This window comes from Solanum tuberosum, unplaced genomic scaffold (genome assembly GCF_000226075.1).
Source record: "Solanum tuberosum cultivar DM 1-3 516 R44 unplaced genomic scaffold, SolTub_3.0 scf00069, whole genome shotgun sequence".
Classification (NCBI taxonomy): domain Eukaryota; kingdom Viridiplantae; phylum Streptophyta; class Magnoliopsida; order Solanales; family Solanaceae; genus Solanum; species Solanum tuberosum.
This window is the reverse complement of record NW_006238995.1, coordinates 1,718,797-1,737,533: the sequence shown is the minus strand read 5'-3', so window position 1 is coordinate 1,737,533 and position 18,737 is coordinate 1,718,797. Positions and strand designations below refer to the sequence as shown.

General features: G+C 33.3%; 2 protein-coding genes across 3 annotated transcripts; one reads left to right on the top strand and one right to left on the bottom strand.

Moving 5' to 3' along the window:
- The first annotated feature begins 968 nt into the window (after window positions 1-968).
- LOC102584056 (mitogen-activated protein kinase homolog MMK2-like) lies at window positions 969-5,241 on the top strand. The gene is given in 6 exon segments (NM_001318567.1): window positions 969-1,141; window positions 2,255-2,384; window positions 3,211-3,348; window positions 4,131-4,463; window positions 4,741-4,924; window positions 5,069-5,241. Coding segments are annotated over 6 exon segments (1,131 nt in total).
- Window positions 5,242-5,988: 747 nt separating this feature from the next.
- On the bottom strand, window positions 5,989-9,587 carry LOC102583279 (probable polygalacturonase). 2 transcript variants are annotated; one of them, XM_006345520.2, is made up of 6 exons: window positions 9,483-9,587; window positions 8,501-8,860; window positions 7,596-7,716; window positions 7,336-7,510; window positions 6,881-6,951; window positions 5,989-6,772 (listed from the first exon to the last, which is right to left on the bottom strand). In XM_006345520.2, the coding sequence occupies exons 1-6, from the start codon at window positions 9,507-9,509 to the stop codon at window positions 6,066-6,068; spliced, it is 1,461 nt and encodes a 486-aa protein (XP_006345582.2). In that variant the 5' UTR covers window positions 9,510-9,587; the 3' UTR covers window positions 5,989-6,065. The 2 variants fall into 2 exon arrangements, with proteins under 2 accessions (XP_006345582.2, XP_006345583.1); XM_006345521.2 differs by lacking the exon at window positions 9,483-9,587 and adding an exon at window positions 9,122-9,308.
- Between the last annotated feature and the right edge of the window lie 9,150 nt (window positions 9,588-18,737).

The following is an 18,737-nucleotide window of genomic DNA, read 5'->3' as shown; positions in this document are numbered from 1 at the left end:
TGTTTATTGGAGAAGTAATAGTACATAGATGATTATACACTGATTAATAATGAGATTTTTGTGTTTAAATAGTTTATTCCTACATTGTTAATGTAAGTAGATTCATTTCATATTCTATACTCTATGTAAAATGTGTTATGAATACAAGTGTTGATGCATATATTCTTTGCGTTTTAATTTATTTTTAATATTTTAACTTGACACAAAACTTAAGGAAAAAAAAAGTGTGTGACAACGTGACATTTTGTTTGTAATTTTGTACACTTTTTTGTCTTACGTGACATTCAAACATCTCACACACCTCAATTGCGTAGAGTCATGAAGTGTGTCACGTAAGCCAAATGTGTATAAAATTACAAAAATAAAATAAATGAATCAACTGTTCAGGATAATAAGACCTTAATTTAATTAAAGTGTATGTCTAGAATTTCGATCATAATTTAGGACTACTTGTGTATCAAAAGTAGTGTTAATTATTCCAAATATTCATGAATCAAATGACCCCTAACTACACTTTAAAATGAAAATTATGGCAAACAAAATGGTTGCCACAATTTTTTTTTCTATATTAGCTATATGGAAGAGCATCGTATGTAGTCAAATCTTTACACACTTGTGTGGTGAAAATTTGAAGAGGACTCATCCAGTACAACAATAAAGAGAAGGCGAAAAAGAAAAGCAAAGTCAATTTTCTTCACGGGCAACAACAATGGCAGCGTTCCAGTTCAAAAGTTCCCACATGATCACGCATGGACTCTCTAGAAAATTGAAAAGAGAATCACAATTTAGCCACCCGAAAAGGAAAAGACACCAAATCTCCATTTACTCTTCTTCTTCTTCTTCTTCTCTTCTTGTTGTTGGGAAAAAAAGAGGCTTTTTTTAATTTAGAGTGTTACAGTTCAAGATTCTTCAACCCCTTTTCTTGTTTTGAGTTTTTCAGATCCCTTTTGGGGTTAATTTCATTTGAGATGTCTCTTGATTCAAGTTCAGCTGATCATGGTGGGCACAGTAACATAAGAGGAGTTCCAACTCATGGGGGTCGTTATGTTCAGTATAATGTGCACGGCTCTCTGTTTGAAGTTTCAAGAAAATATGTTCCTCCTATTAGACCTATTGGTCGTGGAGCTAATGGAATGGTTTGGTAAGAAAAGAAAAAAAATTCCATCTTTTTATATGCATAGGTTTTAATGGCGTAACTAGTAAAGTTGTTGGGGTTCATGCTGTGTAAACAGTCTCTTGCAGAAATGCAGGCTGTGTGTACTTTTTGGACCCTGGGCATAGCGGGAGCTTAGTGCACCGGCTGTCCTGTTTTTAGGTTTAAACTCTGTATCTCTTTTTTCTCTCTTATTAGTTATACAGGTATGTGAACTTTTGTGTGTATTACATAAATAGTGCTCTCTGATGAGGAGCAAAGCTTGCCCCTGCATGGGGATTTGAGTTGTTTATCTTTAGGTTATGCTCTTTGTGATTGTTGTCTCTAGGTGTCCAAACTATTAAATTACTCCCTTTGTTTTGTTTTATATTTCAATTTGTCATTTTTAGCATCTTAAAAAAAAGATATCAAAACTCTGTTAACTTTAAACTTCTCATTTTACGACATGGATATGTTTCTATAGTCGTAGAAATGTCATGCTAAAATATCTTTCTTTCTTCCTCAAACTCTGTTCCTAGTCGAACACACTTATATAAAGTGAAATTGAGGGAGTTTAATTTAATAAAAACATGGAAGTTTTCAAAATATCGATAATTGAAGTTGGATCCAGTGAATTTGTAAGATTGTGTGGTTGATATGTGAAAACTATGAATCAGATCATGCTCAGCCATATCTCTATCTTATGAGAGAGAGAGAGAGAGAGAGATATAAAAGTGATAGAAAGATGCTTAATGATGGTCACTTCTCCATGAAATTTTTGTCTTTTTGACACTGAAGGTATAGGGGTATGGTTGCTTCTATGTTTCCGTTCGCATGACTATTATCTGCTCAAACTCACTTTTCCTTGTATATGCATGTCCCACCAATCTAATGTAAGCTCTTGGAAGTTGTTCATTATGATCATGATATACATGATATATCATGTGACTTTGTTAAAGCCTATGTTATGCAAGTTTTAGAGTATTTAATTAATTTTTTCCTGTGTTGCAATTAGGATCTTATTTGTTGCACTTATCCTCTATGAAATTGTGTCTCCTCTATTTTATTACTATGTGACGGTAAATTGCATGTTAATATATATTTTTAAATTTTTTGCTGCAGTGCTGCTGTGAACTCGGAGACACGTGAGGAAGTAGCTATTAAGAAGATTGGGAATGCATTTGATAATGTAATAGATGCCAAAAGGACATTAAGAGAGATAAAGCTTCTCAGTCACATGGATCATGAGAATGTGAGTATTGTACCTTCCCAGAAATCTGAATATTGCATCCGTGCCCCTTCGACCAATTCATCTTCATTTGTCTTTGCCTTGTTTATTCACTAAAAAGTTGACATCTATCTCTACTTCCCTCTTGTCCTTTTACATGTGGTTTTTCCCTTCTTTTTTTTGTTGGATGCAATATACATGTATTTGATTTTGTTTTTCTCTGGAGTGGGGCTTTTGAGGTGTATGCTATTTCACTAGAGTAGGCTGAAGAAAAGGATGCAGGCTAAAAAGGGCAATGTGAAAAGAAGAACTTAAGGCCTCTAAACAATCTATCTTATTTTCAGAGGTTCTGATACCAGTGAGAATTGGTATCACCAGTTATATTCATACCTTTCATGTATAATGTTGGCGGAAAAGAGAAAAAGATAGAAACAAGAACATAATAAATATTACTCTGAAATGGTAGACTAGGCAATAAAATTGAATATTACTGTCGCCTCCCCCTCTCCATCTACTGCCTTCCGTCGGAAAATAGAGGCGCAGAAGCGAAAGGGAAGTTGGTATAAGTATAAAAATTTTAGTGTTAAGAAAGTACAAGTTTGAAGTGAATACTTCTTTCAAATATACCATTTCATTGTCAAGTTCAACCCATTTGCTAAGGTTAAGATGATCTATTTTTATTTTTATTGTAAGATTTGCCATTTAAAAAATGGGAAGCATGTGCATTTATCATAACTAATTGATTATCTCTGAGTACTGTTCTTGTACTTTTGGAATGCTTAATATTTTAAGATCTTGTGGAAGGTGATACAGAATCCCACTTACATGCAACTTTTTTCCAAATATGCAGGTGATTGCAATTAAAGATGTTATACGGCCTCCTCAAAAGAAGAATTTTAATGATGTGTACATTGTTTATGAACTGATGGACACTGATCTTCATCAGATTATTCATTCCAGCCAACAGCTGACTGATGAACACTGTCGAGTAAGCTACACTTCATATCGTGCACTAATTCCATAATTGTGATTCTTCTTATCTAACTAGCTAGCTGGATTTATTATTTGGTTTGTAGTTCTGAATTAGAATCTAATTCATAGCAATGAACCTTGGAATTGTTGGCTTGATACACCCTTTCGGGATTTTATTTAGATTTCAAAGCAATAAACACTTGTCTGGTGTCCAAACAGACTATTTTATATTACGACTTCCCATCTTGCGCAGATTCTTAATATTCGTTTCTCTTCCAGGATGCATGTAAAGATATAGAATATTGATGATTGATTCAGAATCACAAGAGATTTTTGGAAGAGAATTTTCTTATGGCCTGTTTTAACCTTGCTTCCTTCCTCTGTTCTTCGAAACTGTTAGGAACAATCTGGCAGTATTTTGTTTACCCTGAGTGATATATTCTGTATGAATTATCCTATCCCTCCCAGGCACATTGCTCTTAAAATTTTTCCAGTTGACTGTCGTCTCCTTTGCTGAGTTATATAGTGTTCCACATGAATAATATAATGGATCTTAAAGGGTTTAAAAGGTCATGGGCTGCTTCACCCATTTTTTTAAGGTTTTCGGTTGTATATTCATATTTAATTACCTGACAACTATGCATATCGTCCACATATTGTACATCAGATCTAAGAATTACAAATATATACAGCAAAAAATTATTATTGTTTCATATTCCCATAGTAATGTGCATTTGTTTGGAACTTATCGTCATTTTTATACAACATTTTGTGTGGTTGCCTTTTTTGATTTTGTAGCATTTTCTGTACCAAATATTGCGAGGACTTAAGTACATTCACTCTGCCAATATCTTGCATCGTGATTTAAAACCCAGCAATTTGCTTGTCAATGCAAAATGTGACCTAAAGATTGGAGATTTTGGGCTAGCAAGGACGACAACTGAGACAGATTTCATGATGGAATATTGTGTGACACGCTGGTACCGTGCACCAGAGTTGCTACTAAATTGTTCAGAATATACATCGGCAATTGATATTTGGTCAGTGGGTTGCATACTCGGTGAAATATTGACAAGACAACCCCTTTTTCCAGGCAGAGATTACGTACACCAGTTGAGACTTATCACTGAGGTATACTAGTAGATAGCATTTGTAGTTTCTGAATTCATGCATCATCCTAACAGATACCTTAGCTTTAGCAGGAGTATGTCGAATAATGATGGAATCTTTGAACAAGAAGAGCTCCATGTTTGATCTCTCCTTCTGATCTTTGTTTGTTTGTTGAACTTTGTGCACCTTTTCTATCTACTTATTCAGGATTTTCTGTTAATTTGCATGCATTTAGAAGTTCCTTTTGGCTTGGAGCTGAACAGTTCAACTGACATGCTCTATTTGGCTTTTTCAATAGCTCATAGGCTCACCAGATGATGCCAGTCTTGGGTTTCTCCGGAGTAATAATGCCCGGAGATACGTTAGACAACTTCCAAGATACCCAAGGCAACAATTTGCTGCCAGATTCCCAAATTCATCTCCCCGAGCTGTAGATTTACTTGAAAAGATGCTCATCTTTGATCCAAGCAGGCGTATTACTGGTAAAGAATTTGCGATGCATTTTTGCATATTAAGGCTCATTTCCACACAAAATCTTTCTAAATTTACTAAAATGCTAGTGAAAGTTGAAAAAAAGGACTACAACAAGATTTTCTGGTTAATAGCCTTTTTCTGGATTATTGCAGCTGATGAAGCTCTCTGTCACCCATACTTGGCACCTCTTCATGAAATCAACGAGGAACCCGTTTGTCCGAGGCCTTTCAGTTTGGATTTTGAGCAGCCCTCTCTCACTGAAGATAATATCAAGGAGCTCATCTGGAGGGAAGCTGCAAAATTTAATCCTGATCCAACTCATTGAAAGAGACGTGGTTATATGATGTATACAATAAGCGTTTGGTGACATAAATTCTCTAAAATAGTGTATTAGATTTGTAATGTTCCCCAGTTAAGATGACTGAATAAATATGGTGGAGCTATTTGGTTCAAGAAATTGTTAGTGGCTTAAGTCAGATACTTATTCTCTTGTTGTGTTTGGTTTATTGGTGTTGTATAAAGAACCTAAAGAGTAGCCTGCAATCAGTTGGTTCTAAATACCGACTCCTCCTTGATGCCAGATTCTCTCTGGCTTATAGAACTGAACATTTTACCTGTTCAAGTGGTTTGACATAATATGGAAAATTGTTCATGTGAGAATGGACAGTGAACGAACGAGTTTTGAAGTTGTATGCCTGTTGCAGTGTTTTGCATGTTGATAAGAATCTCTGCTTGATCTCTGTATCACTGTGTTTTATCCATAATTTGCCTTCTTATTAATGAAGCTGCTGTAGCATCAAATGAAAACCTTGGAATTTTTATATAACATACACTTCTTTTTCGGGATAGAAGTCTTTTGGCCATGTCAGATATTTATATGCTAGTAGAAAATATATCGTACCTGCCATGAGCATAAATAGAGTGACATTGTCAGTTCCTTATTACCACTCGTCCGGTAGTTGTTCCATAACACCATTGACAGAGTTGATTCATATGACCGACCACAACTTGTTTGAAGTTGAGGTGTAGCAGTAGTTGCTGTTGTATGCACATTTTACTGGATGTTCCAGAGTTAACATTGAAGATGAAAGCACTAAAATTTCAGATAGTTCATTACAGTTATATTGTTAATACATTTTGGATAGCTTATCAGTAATTCAATCTATAGGAACATCTTTGCATCTCTATGTTATCAATGGCCAAATTCTCTGTAGGAAAACTACACATTTCTGTCTTTTCTGGACCTTGATCAGGCAACAACTGACAAGGTGGAGGCTGCACACCACTTGTAATTCCTTCAATATCAGTACAAGTCCATGGATACTTCTTAGCCTTCTTTGCCATACTTATCGTCACGTTTGAAATGCAGATACCGGTGAATGGATCCCCTGAAATCCCCTCAAGACGAGCAGCCATCGACACATTCTCAGCCACAACATCCCGGTAATTGATCCCTTTTATCTCTGGTAATGCATTAGGATCCCAGTGAGTGTCAGCATGTTGTCCATAGTTGCCTGTCATCCAAAATACCCATTTCATGGTGTGCAATGTCATCCCTTTGACATATACATCTTTAACAAAACCGCCTCGGCCAACACCAGTCTTGATCCTCACCCCTGATTCCGTGTTGATAGCCGTGATGTCCTCAGCTCTAACGTCTTGAATCCCACCTGACATTTCACTTCCTAGTGCTATTGCAGCACTATAAGGCGAAATGCAGGTGAGGCGCCTGATGATCAGTTGACTTGTTGGCATCCCGTAGTTTATACCATATTCATCCCAACCACTTTTAACTGCCACACAATCATCTCCAGATACAATGTAGTTGTCTTCAATTCTCATGTTTGTGCAAGAATCTGTAAAGAACCAAGAAAAATGTAGTCGAAAAATCGGTCCATATACCATTAGCTTTTACTCATTCAAATAAGTATAGGAAAAAAGGAAGTAGAAGGAAAAAAGCAAACCTGGATTTATCCCATCAGTGTTTGGAGATTTTACTGGAGCTAAAATAGTGATGCCTTTGACAATGATATTGCTGAAATTTCACAATTAACAAGATTCTTGATAAACTTTTGGTGTACTATAATAGAAAAGGCATAATACATAAACAAACACTCTAACTTGGTCTCAATGGGCAAGAAAGCACCACATCTAAACACCTCCACTCGTCTTCAGTCTCCACTGTCATTTGAACACTCCAACTTACAAAATGATCATCAGACACCTCCAGAATTTATATGTCACGTCAGCATCAGGTGTCCATGAGACACAGTGGGGACGAGTTTGTTTAGCTGTCAGGTGAGACAAGTTGAAGTGTCTAGATGTGCATTCTCAAAGTTGAAGTGCTTACTCGCCAAACTTAAGCCAATAGAAAACAAGTGAAAGAATGTAAATTGTCTTATATAAAATGTAAAATCACCTGCTATAAACAGGATGGATATTCCAAGAGGGAGAGTTGACAAGGGTTATATCTGATATCTGAATGTTATCAGAATGCATAATTTCAATCAAGTAAGGCCTTGTGTATTTTAGCTTTTTGCTGTGAAATTTCTGCCACCAAATCTCACCCTGTCCATCTATGGTCCCATTCTCACCTAATCATTTATAAAATACAGAATCACAAATTTATAAAATGTCTTACAAGTTTGAGAAATTAATAGCTTAGGCATATAATTTTACCTGTGATGATAACATCAGTGAGGTTAGTTCCAAATAAAAGACTGATGTATCTTCCACCTGCTGCATCCCTCCCATGACCATATGATGGTAATGGGTCTATAACAGCCCACTCGTTTATATCCTGAATCAATTCGATCAATCAATCAATTACGCCTCAATTTCAAATCAGTTGGGAGGGAAACAAATCATATGTATCCGTTCTGATCTATTCAGGTCTATTTCATTTTAATACAAAATAATATACTTGTCTTTTTAAAGGCGAAACATTGAATTTTTAGTAATAAGTTTATAGAGTGAAATGGATTGAAGAGGAGCCTTATAGCAACAGTAAAGTTGTCTTTTCGTGTGACCTATAGATCGCGGGTTCAAGCCGTGGAATCAATCATTGATGCTTTCATCAGATAGATTGCCTATATCTTAACCCTTGGGATGCGACCCTTTGTGGGACCCATGAATGTGGGTCGTTTCGTTCATGGAGTTGCTCTTTATAGAGTGAAATGGATTGAAGGCCCTTTATGGATTGAAATGGATTGGAAGAGGGAGCTTTGGAGTAACAGTAATGCATCAGGATAGGCTACCTATGTCACACCCCTTTTTGGAATGCAACCCTTCCTTGGATTCTGCGTGAACGTGGCATATGCTTCGTGCATCAGACTGCCTTTTATAAACTGAAATGGACAGGGAAATGCGAAGGGGAGCCTTGCGTAGCTGGTAAAGTTGCTGCCAAATGACCAGGAAGTCACGGGTTTCCACCTCTTGCAAAAATGCAAAGGCTACGTACAATAGACCTTTGTGGTCCAACTCTTCCCCAGACCCCGCACATAGCAGGAGCTTAGTACACCGGACTTCCCTTTTTAAAATGGACTAAGAAAAGTGAAACTGAAGTGAAAAATGAGAGTGAGTACCTGAGAAGCAAGAAGAACAGCATCCTTATGAAGGAAAAGAGTGAAATGACTAGTAAGATTGAAGCTACCAGTGAGCCATTGACCAGCAGGGACAATAAGCTGAGATCCACCATCTGATGCATACTTGCTTAACTGATTCACTGCTTCTTGAAATGCCTTTGTGTTGAGTGTTTTCCCATCACCAACTCCACCAAAATCTGTTATGGATGCACTGTGTGCTCTACAACTTATTGCTGAGTATTCTAAATCATAGTAAGAAGATTCATCAAGAATTCTTGATTTTCTTCCCTCAGCTCCTCCTAGTAAACTTATAAGCACCACCCCTACTAGCACTACCAGCAACCAACTTGTCTTTTCCATCTGCAGAAACATAACAAGAGGCAAGAACACATATTAAGAAAAAACTTAAACATACAACACTAAGAAAAATGAACTTTTTAAGGCCATGTTTCTTGAGTCTTGACTCAAAATTGCTCTTTTCCTCCCTTTTCTATGTGCATTTAGTGTGCAAAATCATTGGACCTATTCTACGAGGGGCTGAGAGTAACGGTAAAGTTGTCTCTATGAGGTCATAGGTTCAAGCTGTTAAATCTTGTGTCAGGTAGACTATCTACATCATACCCCTGAATCCTGATGGAATGCGACCCTTCCCTGGACCCTACATGAACACGAGATGCCCTTTTGTAGGGTCCACTAAAGAGGGATCATAGTCCCACCAAGTGTTTTTCCGCTCCAGCACTCAAACTCGAAGCTTCTATTTAAGGAAAGGGATCATATCCATCCCACTACGCTCCGTGGTGATCAAGAACACATATTAAGAAAATATTTCACATATTTTAAGGAAAAATAAGACACATTTTCAAGGGATTTAAAGATGCATTTGTTATAGAAAGTTGGTAGAAGAAAGAAGGAACATTTGTTTGTGTTATTGCTCTCTACACTGCACTAAAGAAAGAGAAATTAGGAGTAAATAGTTTCTTACTTGAGATGAGAGTGGAATTCTGTGCATTGCTCGGTGGAAATATATGGTATGGAATTAGTTTGGTGTAGTATTATATAGACAAAATTTTGTAACTGAAATGGTCAATTTTGAAATGTTGCTGTGTTTGGATTGATGTAAAAGATTCTCTGAAATGGACTATTTTTTCCTCCACCTTTTTTCCACTTTCTGATTTTGTTTTATTTGCTTTACATACATACACTGATACATATACCAATTTTAAAAGGCTTAATACATAATTAAACTGAGCCAGGTTTCAATTGAACATCTTAACTTCTAATACACTGTTTCAACTAGATATATTTTTTTTACCTATGTTGTTATTCGTCTATTAGGTAGTTAAGTTAACCACATAAAATATGTTATTTTCTACGTATTTGCCTCAATAAGTCATAATTCATCCTTCCTCCCTCAAATCTTTTCTACTTGAAGTTGATGCATATAATTAAAGGAGATGATATGTTAATTTTATGTGATTAACTTAACTATCTAATATATAGACGAATGAAAACAAGTGCAAAAGTTCGGAACAAAACTTAGTTCGAGTGTTTAAATATAATATTTTGACAAGTTTAAAAGGCCGACTAAGTATTAAGTAGGCATTTGGACATGCGATATGAAATCATGAGATGAGATCAATGTTTGAACATGCGATTTCATGTTGATTTCATATCATGAGATGAAATTTCAAATTCTCCAAAAATCATGATTTTGGATTTTTCAAATACAAAAATTGACCCACAAGTTTATATTTTATAAAAAAAAAAGACCACATGTATATCTACTAATTATTTATTTTATATGTAATAACATTTATAATTCATATCATTACTTTTTAAACCATTTCTATCTCATATAATGATTATTCTCACTAGCATAGAATTAATCATCAAATCAATTTCTACTCTACCATTTATATTCACCAAATTTATTATTTTTTATCAAGTATATTTACCAACCAAATTGACCAACAAATGACTCAAAGTAACAATGTCGGTTCGTCTTCTCAATCATATGAACGAGAAATGCAAGTTCAACGTGAGAAGATTGTTCGTACTATGTGAGAGGATTATATTAAAAACTTGTACACCGTAACTTATGTTTAATTTTTTTTTTTATTGAATTGCAGCTTGATCAATAAGTAATGTGTTTTTAAGAATATATTTGTGATAGTGTATTATGTGATTTTATAAACTTGCACTTATTTAATAAGATTATATAAACAATTAAGACATTTGAAAACTCATTGATTACTCAAACTAGAGTTAAACGCATCAACTAAAAGTTGATTACTCAATTATCACTACTATCATAGTCCAAACAAGTTTCATGATAAAGTTAAAATGCATACGTTTCATATACTTGTTAAGTATACTTCATCAATTAATATTCTTATCTTATCTTAGTGGTGTCAATCCTCGATTGTAGACCAAGTAAAGACGTAGGGGTTTCCACATTATTAGGTTCATATGCACATTTTTTTTGTTTTTTTGTTTGGAATAACCACTCGGGTCAGATCAGCGATGGAGTCAAGAATTTTACTGGAGAATTCAATTTTTATAAAAATAAACTATATCAAGCTTGTATTTCAAATCAAGAAGATTCAAATGTTATAATTATCATGCATTTTGTTGTTTTTGACTTGTAATATATATATATATATATATATGATAAGCAATTCTTCTGAGCAATAAGTGATATTGTATGAACCCCCTTACTTGAATGTTGCTTTGCACCGTGTAATTTAGGTCTAATAAGGAAAGTAAATAGCAAGTAGACGTAGGAATATGAATTTATCTAAACTCAATAATATTCGTTCGAACTATATATCTTTGTTTAAAAATCCATTAAATCAATATAAATAATTAATTTCAAACTCAGTAAATCAAATGAATTATAATAAAATTCCAAAATCAAAACCATATAGTTCAAATTCTAAAACTTTTTATTAAGAAATTCTTCATTCTCATAATTCATATTCGAAATCTCACATAATGATTAAAAGTATTCCAATATCGCCACAACCTTCGTTGATGTAATCATAACATTGTTTTTTTCCCACCCGATGCATCTTGGGACACAACTACCAAAGATAACTTCATTTTCAAAATTTAAATTTGAAATCTATAATTTAAAATATCTGAATACTTAACCATCCTATCACAACATTGGATGGTATATATCTCCTTCCTAATATAAGTATTTATTTTTCTTTTTGATCTGTTTCAAAAAATGTCTTTTTTATATTCAATAATTTTTCTAATTTTAACATTATACCTAACAAGTTTAAGATTATAAGATTTAAAGAACTACACACACTGACACAAGTCAGAATTTTCATTAGGGAGATTTAAAATCTGAAGAAGTAGACATACAAACTAGTCAAAAAAAGTTCGATATCTACTATATATATACATAAAAAATTACTTTAACTATGTAGATACTATATAATCTTCGGCGTGCGTGAGACGTATGAAGTAACATTGTTGATGGTGCACAACATTGGATATTTGAAACAGCAACAAAAGGGTCAAAGAGGGGTGTAAGAAACTGTGGGTCTGTGACCAACTTTTTTGGCCGTTTCAGTTGGAAAGTTGTTTTAGTGGGTTCCCATTTTGTCTTTGGATTTTAGCCATTAATTCACTCTCGTGACCCTTACCGCACTATTGCCGTCCCACTTCACGGGCTTCCCTTTTAGGCCTTCCCATATCACATCCAAGTTATATTATTTTTCGTTTGTTCGTCTCAATTTAAGTGATATAGTTCAAATATTAAGGTTTAAAAAAATATTACATTATTTCTTAATATATTTTTAACATTGATGAATATGAATGTAGCAGGATATTGAGACACATATATATGGTTGATACTAATTTATTTGAGATTGAGATATATATATTAAAGTAATTTTTTAATATGAGGCCTCTTTCTAGTTTTTACTACATGTTACTCCTTTTTCGATTGTATTTATGAGTAGCTAATGTCACGTTTGGGTAGCTATTTAGTTATGTGATAAACAAGCATATCATGTATGGTATTTGATTATTATTTTGTAATTTCACATAAACAAGTCTAAATTATCAGTAGATTTATATATTATTTTATAAAAAAAACTAATAAAAACATTAAAATGAAAATTAATTTTTGCAGAACTAAGCTCTACGTAATTAATTGTTGTGTAACTTTAACCAACAATCAAACTAGCTATCCGTAGCGATAAAAAATATTATTTGTGGAAAGATACTCTCTTTTAGGTTTTAGACTTTTGAGAACATAGTCACATACCAAAATGCTATGTTGAGTCATGGAAAATATTCCAATTAAAGTGGTTATTTATATAAACTATGATTACACTTAGCATGCGTAGAAACTAGAGGACCATAAATCCATTGTGCTCTCTCTGATTGCATATCTTATTTTCTACTTCATTCCCATTAACAGCCTCAATTATTAATTGCTATATATAGACAACAATTTTAGGTGATGATGGCATTTTCATAATTAGCCCAATATTGCCCATTAGTGGCCTTCAAGTGCACACCTCTTTTTTATTTATTTATTCGTAGGTAACTGCAGTATGTTACTTTATTTATAATATGTCTCAATTATGTGTAAAATATATACCACTACATAAGTTACAAGTCAATTTAGAGAAGTAGAATTTCTAAGAAACGTTGTGTAAAAGGAAAATAGAGAAATTAGTTATATTATGAGCTATTACATTCTATTTTCAAGGAATATATATAAATTTGATATTTTCAAATCCCTTACTTGTTATATCAGGAGGTTCGAGCTCATTGTATGGAGTTTATCTAATATAATTTATTTATTTTTATATAGTTTATGGGCTATTATTTCAATTTACCTAGCGCGTCATGATTAAAAAAAAAAAAAACCTCATTAATCTACATATGTGATATCATTTTCCAAGAAATTGTGATATATGCTTTTATCTTTGATAGTATATGAATTTTTTACTAGCCATGTTGTAACACTTTTTTCAGAGTGTCTGTCGAGTGTCGAATTGCTAATGTTTCGAATGCTTAAACCTCTGGACCCAATTTTCCAAAATAAATTACTAATTGCTCCTTTTTTTAAAAAAATTATATCACTAAACAAAGTGTCTATCAAATTTTTATTAAAATAAAAATCTTCAAGAGAAATAAATACAAGCAAGAGGGTTAGCTTATCCTATCAATCCAACGAGAAAACGAACTTCTACTAACCAACAAGTATGAAAAAAAAAAGAGCTAGATAGAATTAAGTATTCTATGATCATCACAGAATTTGTAATACACTCTATAATGATATTACAAATGAAAATGCTTTAATAAAGCACAAATATAAAATTCAGAAGAAAGTTAAGTTATCAATCACAAACTTACTTTTATAATATGTGAATTAAAAATGATAGATAACACATTTAAAGTAATCAGAAGTATTTTCCTCTTGTCTTCTTCTTCAAATATGTCCAACAACACTTGATAGTTCATCACTTCTTCTTAAATTTGTTGGTTCTTATTAAAGCTATTGACATTATCATATAATTCTATTTTACCAATCACATCATATCTATAGATTCTTTGGAACAAACTCCCCTATCACTTTATTCATGTACTATATATGTTTTTTTTTTTAACTTGCTCTCCTACTTCATCCTAGTAAGGACAAACCAAATTTGTCTTTTGCTTCACGTGCTAAACATTAATCCATAGATACTCATCTATACATGTCGGTATAAATTTATATCCATCCAAAATTTACACCAAATTATTTGAGGTAGTTTGGTATATGAAAGATAAAGAGAAAATATTTCCACCATACATTAAATATATATAGAATTATTTTATTCTACATTTAATTAAAGATATTAGTTAATTTCAAGTTATTTATACTATAACCTTATTATAACACAAGTTATCTTAAAAATATGTTGGATAACTCATCATATAAGATATTTCAATCCATAGAATAATTTAGTTTATCGCATTTCCATACCAAACAAACATGATATGATTACATGTGTTTACATATAATTTTTTAATATCTAATTATAATAAAAATATATTTTCACCTTAAGAAATCACTTAATTAAGTAGTTTTGTGTGCTAAGACACATTTACTTGGCCAAATAAAAAAGAGAATTCCAATCGCAGTTTATCAATCACATATAAGACCATTCTCTTGTTTGGTCTTTGTGACCACTGTATAACTTGTGTTCTACATGTTTATTATTTTATTTGAACTCTTGGTAGTAGCATTATCATGATCCAATAGACGAGGTCATGATGACACACATCTCGAGAACCTCAAATTAATGTGTAAGTCGAAAGAAATAACACATATGAAACTCTCGAAGGGAAGTCAGGCCCCAAACAATAGAAAACAACAAAAAATTTCACAAAATCTTTGTATAATCCACATGTACTTAGTAGGTTAGACCGATTGAGTATAAACAACTAAACAGACTTAAGAAATAAACTGTGAAATGCTTTCACCTGTACGTCGTCGATGCCGCCGCCATATATAGAACGACGTGAATAAAATAAACACACAAGGCTACATATAATATTTAAATCAACAAATAAATTATACAACACAACAAAGTTGGCCAATGTGATGTAATGAGATGATGAAAAGATGGGATGATGTGGTGATACCAAGGTCATCATACCCTGTCATATACACCTTGCTGAGCATTTTTAGCTTCTAGACAAGAACCCATGGGGGACTGGCAATCCATAAACCAATCTCATAATCTCAATGTCTCATCAACTTGCCACCTACCTCATGGTCAAGGATATAAGTAAGGTATCACATTTTCTTTCTCAAAAGGATAGTTTTTGTCCACTTTCTCATATTTCCATGAACAATGATATGTTGCATAAGGATGAGTGCATTACAACACATACAACACATACAACACAAGGCATAATCAGTTCATCAAAGTTCATGAAATATATTCTCAAATGATAGAGATAGTGGAGGAAACTATTTGAATTCGATCTTTACCACTTAAAAAGCATTTCTTTTATTTTAAGATGTTCAAAAATAAACTCAAGTCCCTAACTCGGACATCTCAATGCCAAATATAAAGATAGATCACACAGACCCTTGTTCGGACAATAACTCAAATATCATAGAATTTCCGCAGTAATTACAAATATCACACAACTAAGCATCACAAATAGACATCATACGAACTAAACAAGGAGGTCAACATTTATCAACTTCTAAGACTCGTGTAACTACTCATTTCACTATTGACTTCTTAGAAAGGTTAATTACTCATTTAAGTCTAAAAGAGGGATAGTCAAACATACCTCAATATCAAAACTTCACTCTAACAATCCTATCGGAGCACTTCCTCAACCACACAATCACCGCAACGAACCTCAACTATCAAGAATGAAAAGAGTTCATCAAAAGGAGTAAAATGATACCCATATTGGTAGGATTTGAAACCGGGGGTAAATTAGTCCAAAGATCACTTCAGAAATCGAAAGGCTAAAATTAGATTTTTAGTTGAAAATCAAGTTCTACAAGTCAAGAGGGATTCATAGTTGAAAAACTCATTAAATCGCCCAAGAAATGAGCTCTAAATCAAGAAAATACCCATCTTCCAACTTAGGGGGAAAAACCCTAAAACCCATATCGAAATCAAGATTTAAAAGATATTTTTGATGATAAAAATTAAAGGAATTGATAAGTTGGTAGAGGAACTTATGTATCTGGATCCTATCCCCTCTTGGATACATCATTCTCCTATGTATCTGGATGTCCTATCCCCTCTCTGATACATCTATCGCCTATGTATCTGGATGTCCAGTGGTGTATCCGAAAGTCCAATAATGTATCCGAAATTCATAAATTTTAAGAAATTTTTGTAATTTGAAAATGAGTAGGGAAAAATGTGATTATCTCTTAATCCTATGGGGTATAAGTAAATTATACTAAATAATAATAAATATTATTATGTATTATAATATAGGGCCTTAAATATATGTATGGTGTAATTTCCCTTACCTTATTTATGTGAAAATGGAGCCCAACACAAGCAAGGCCAACCTATTCAAGCCCATGAATATTATGTGATCCGGCCTGTTTGATTCCTAGAAAGTGCATATGATTTTACTTATCAACACTAATCATTCATTGGCTGGAATTTAACTTGCGGCTTGAGATAAGTCTGTACTAGTAGTAGTAAAAGAAAGAATAACCAACAAACTTGGAAGAAATAAGTTTTTAGCCTAATAGAAAGTTGTGTTTTCTTAATAAATTTGATTCAATCACAATTTGCTATATGGTTTAAATTAATTTTTCTTAGGATGAAACGGAACACTATTCTGCAATACTGACAATTGAGCTTGCAAAACTACAACAAACTCAATAACTAGAGAAGATCACGTGATACTTACTTTTATTTTAAAATCAATTCAAAAATGAGGAGAGAAAGTTTGCAAATACCTTTGTGTTTTGAAACTAAGGTGAATTCTCTGAATTTATAGTCATAAAGAGTTAGAGAATCAACGCTTGTTCATAAAAGGCAGAATCGATTTGGCAATTATCGTTCAAGGAAATTACTGTTAGGGAATTTCCCTATACCAAGGGGAAAAGGCCACAAATTTTAAAATAAATTTTGTGTGAAAAAAAAATATCAAAAATTGAAAAAAGAAATAACATAAAAGGAAAATAAATTTGCTACAAAATTATTTATTAATCAATCAGTTCATTTGACCAAATTCAAATCTAAAACCTAGATGTGTGCAGGTAGACTTTCTTTTCAAATTTGAAGTCGAAGTCGAAGTCGAACCGAGCAACTGTTATGGAATGGAAGAAACTATAAAGAGAAACTAATGAGAGAATGAATGATAACTCTTTGTATTGATTCTTGCATTGATTCAAACAGAAGAGTACATCCTATTTATAAATAATTAAGGAGAGTCATTCTAGATATTAAACTAAAATAAAACTAAATATTTTGCAATTAATGTAAACCCTAGACTTGAAAGGAAATTAAATACTATAAAATATTTTTAGACTAAAAAAGAAAAAGTAAAAGATTCTACCAAATTTCAACAGCAACTGTTGACACCCAATTTTGACCATCCACAATATAAATTAATCACCGAACTTCTTAAATTCCTAACGGTTTGAAATAATTGACTTCATAAATTTTAATACTTTTCAAGTCATTTTAAGTAATTTTTTCATTTTTATAATTTTTAAATTTTTTTAAAATAAAATATATGTATATATATATTCTATATAATTTTGTATATATTTATTATATGAAAATTTATCTTGTTGCAATTTTTAGCCAATTGCTTATCCTATCCTTAACCTACTAAAAGATAAAATTTTGGGCCTTTTTTATCTCTTTTCAGCAGCTCACATTCCATTCAAAATAGCCCAAAACTTATTCCCACCCCAATAATACCATGCCAGCCCAATACGTACAACAATCCCAACCGACCCATCAACCCATTCTCACAAAAGAAACCCATCAGCAATACATACATACAGCAGGCACCCAAACCAGACGACCCCACCCCTATACATCGCGTTCTTCTTCTTCGCGCGAACACTGAAATCCATCGAGCAAATTGCGCTGCAAACTTGGAAATCTCGCTCAACTACTCTGCAAAACCCATACCCTAGCAGCCCCAACGTCAAACCTTCACGTCTCCTTTTCCCCCTTTTTGCGAAATTCAGCTTTTTCCCCATCCCCTTCCACTGTTGTCTGGAAAAGGGGCAGAATGAATTCGAAATTTCACCGGAATTTCCAGCTATATATTGCTCTCTTTTGATCACTTGAGAGGGAGATTTTTTTGCGGGGAGTTTGAGTTCTTTGGCAATAGTAATTTTACACTTGAAATTTTATATTTTAGCTCGCTTGTTCTAAATTCCGAAAAGGTAGTCACTTCAATTCTGCCCAAAGTTCTTGGCTTGCTGTTCGTATTGAGATTTCGTGGTGGAGGAATCGGTGCCCTCCTTTGCTCATCGTCTTAGTTCACTGCCCTCAAAAAGCTAAAATTCTCTCCAAACCGTGATATATATATTTTGCTTCGCTTACAGGTTTAGTCATATTATTTTATTTCTTCTGTAGTGATAGATTCTAGTTTGTTTTTCTTTAGTGCTTAATCCATTCAAAATCTTGCCTCGTTCTAGTCTATTGGAAATTTTGTGGGGTTGATTTTCTTGCTATATGAACATTTTCTTTAAATACCCGCTGGC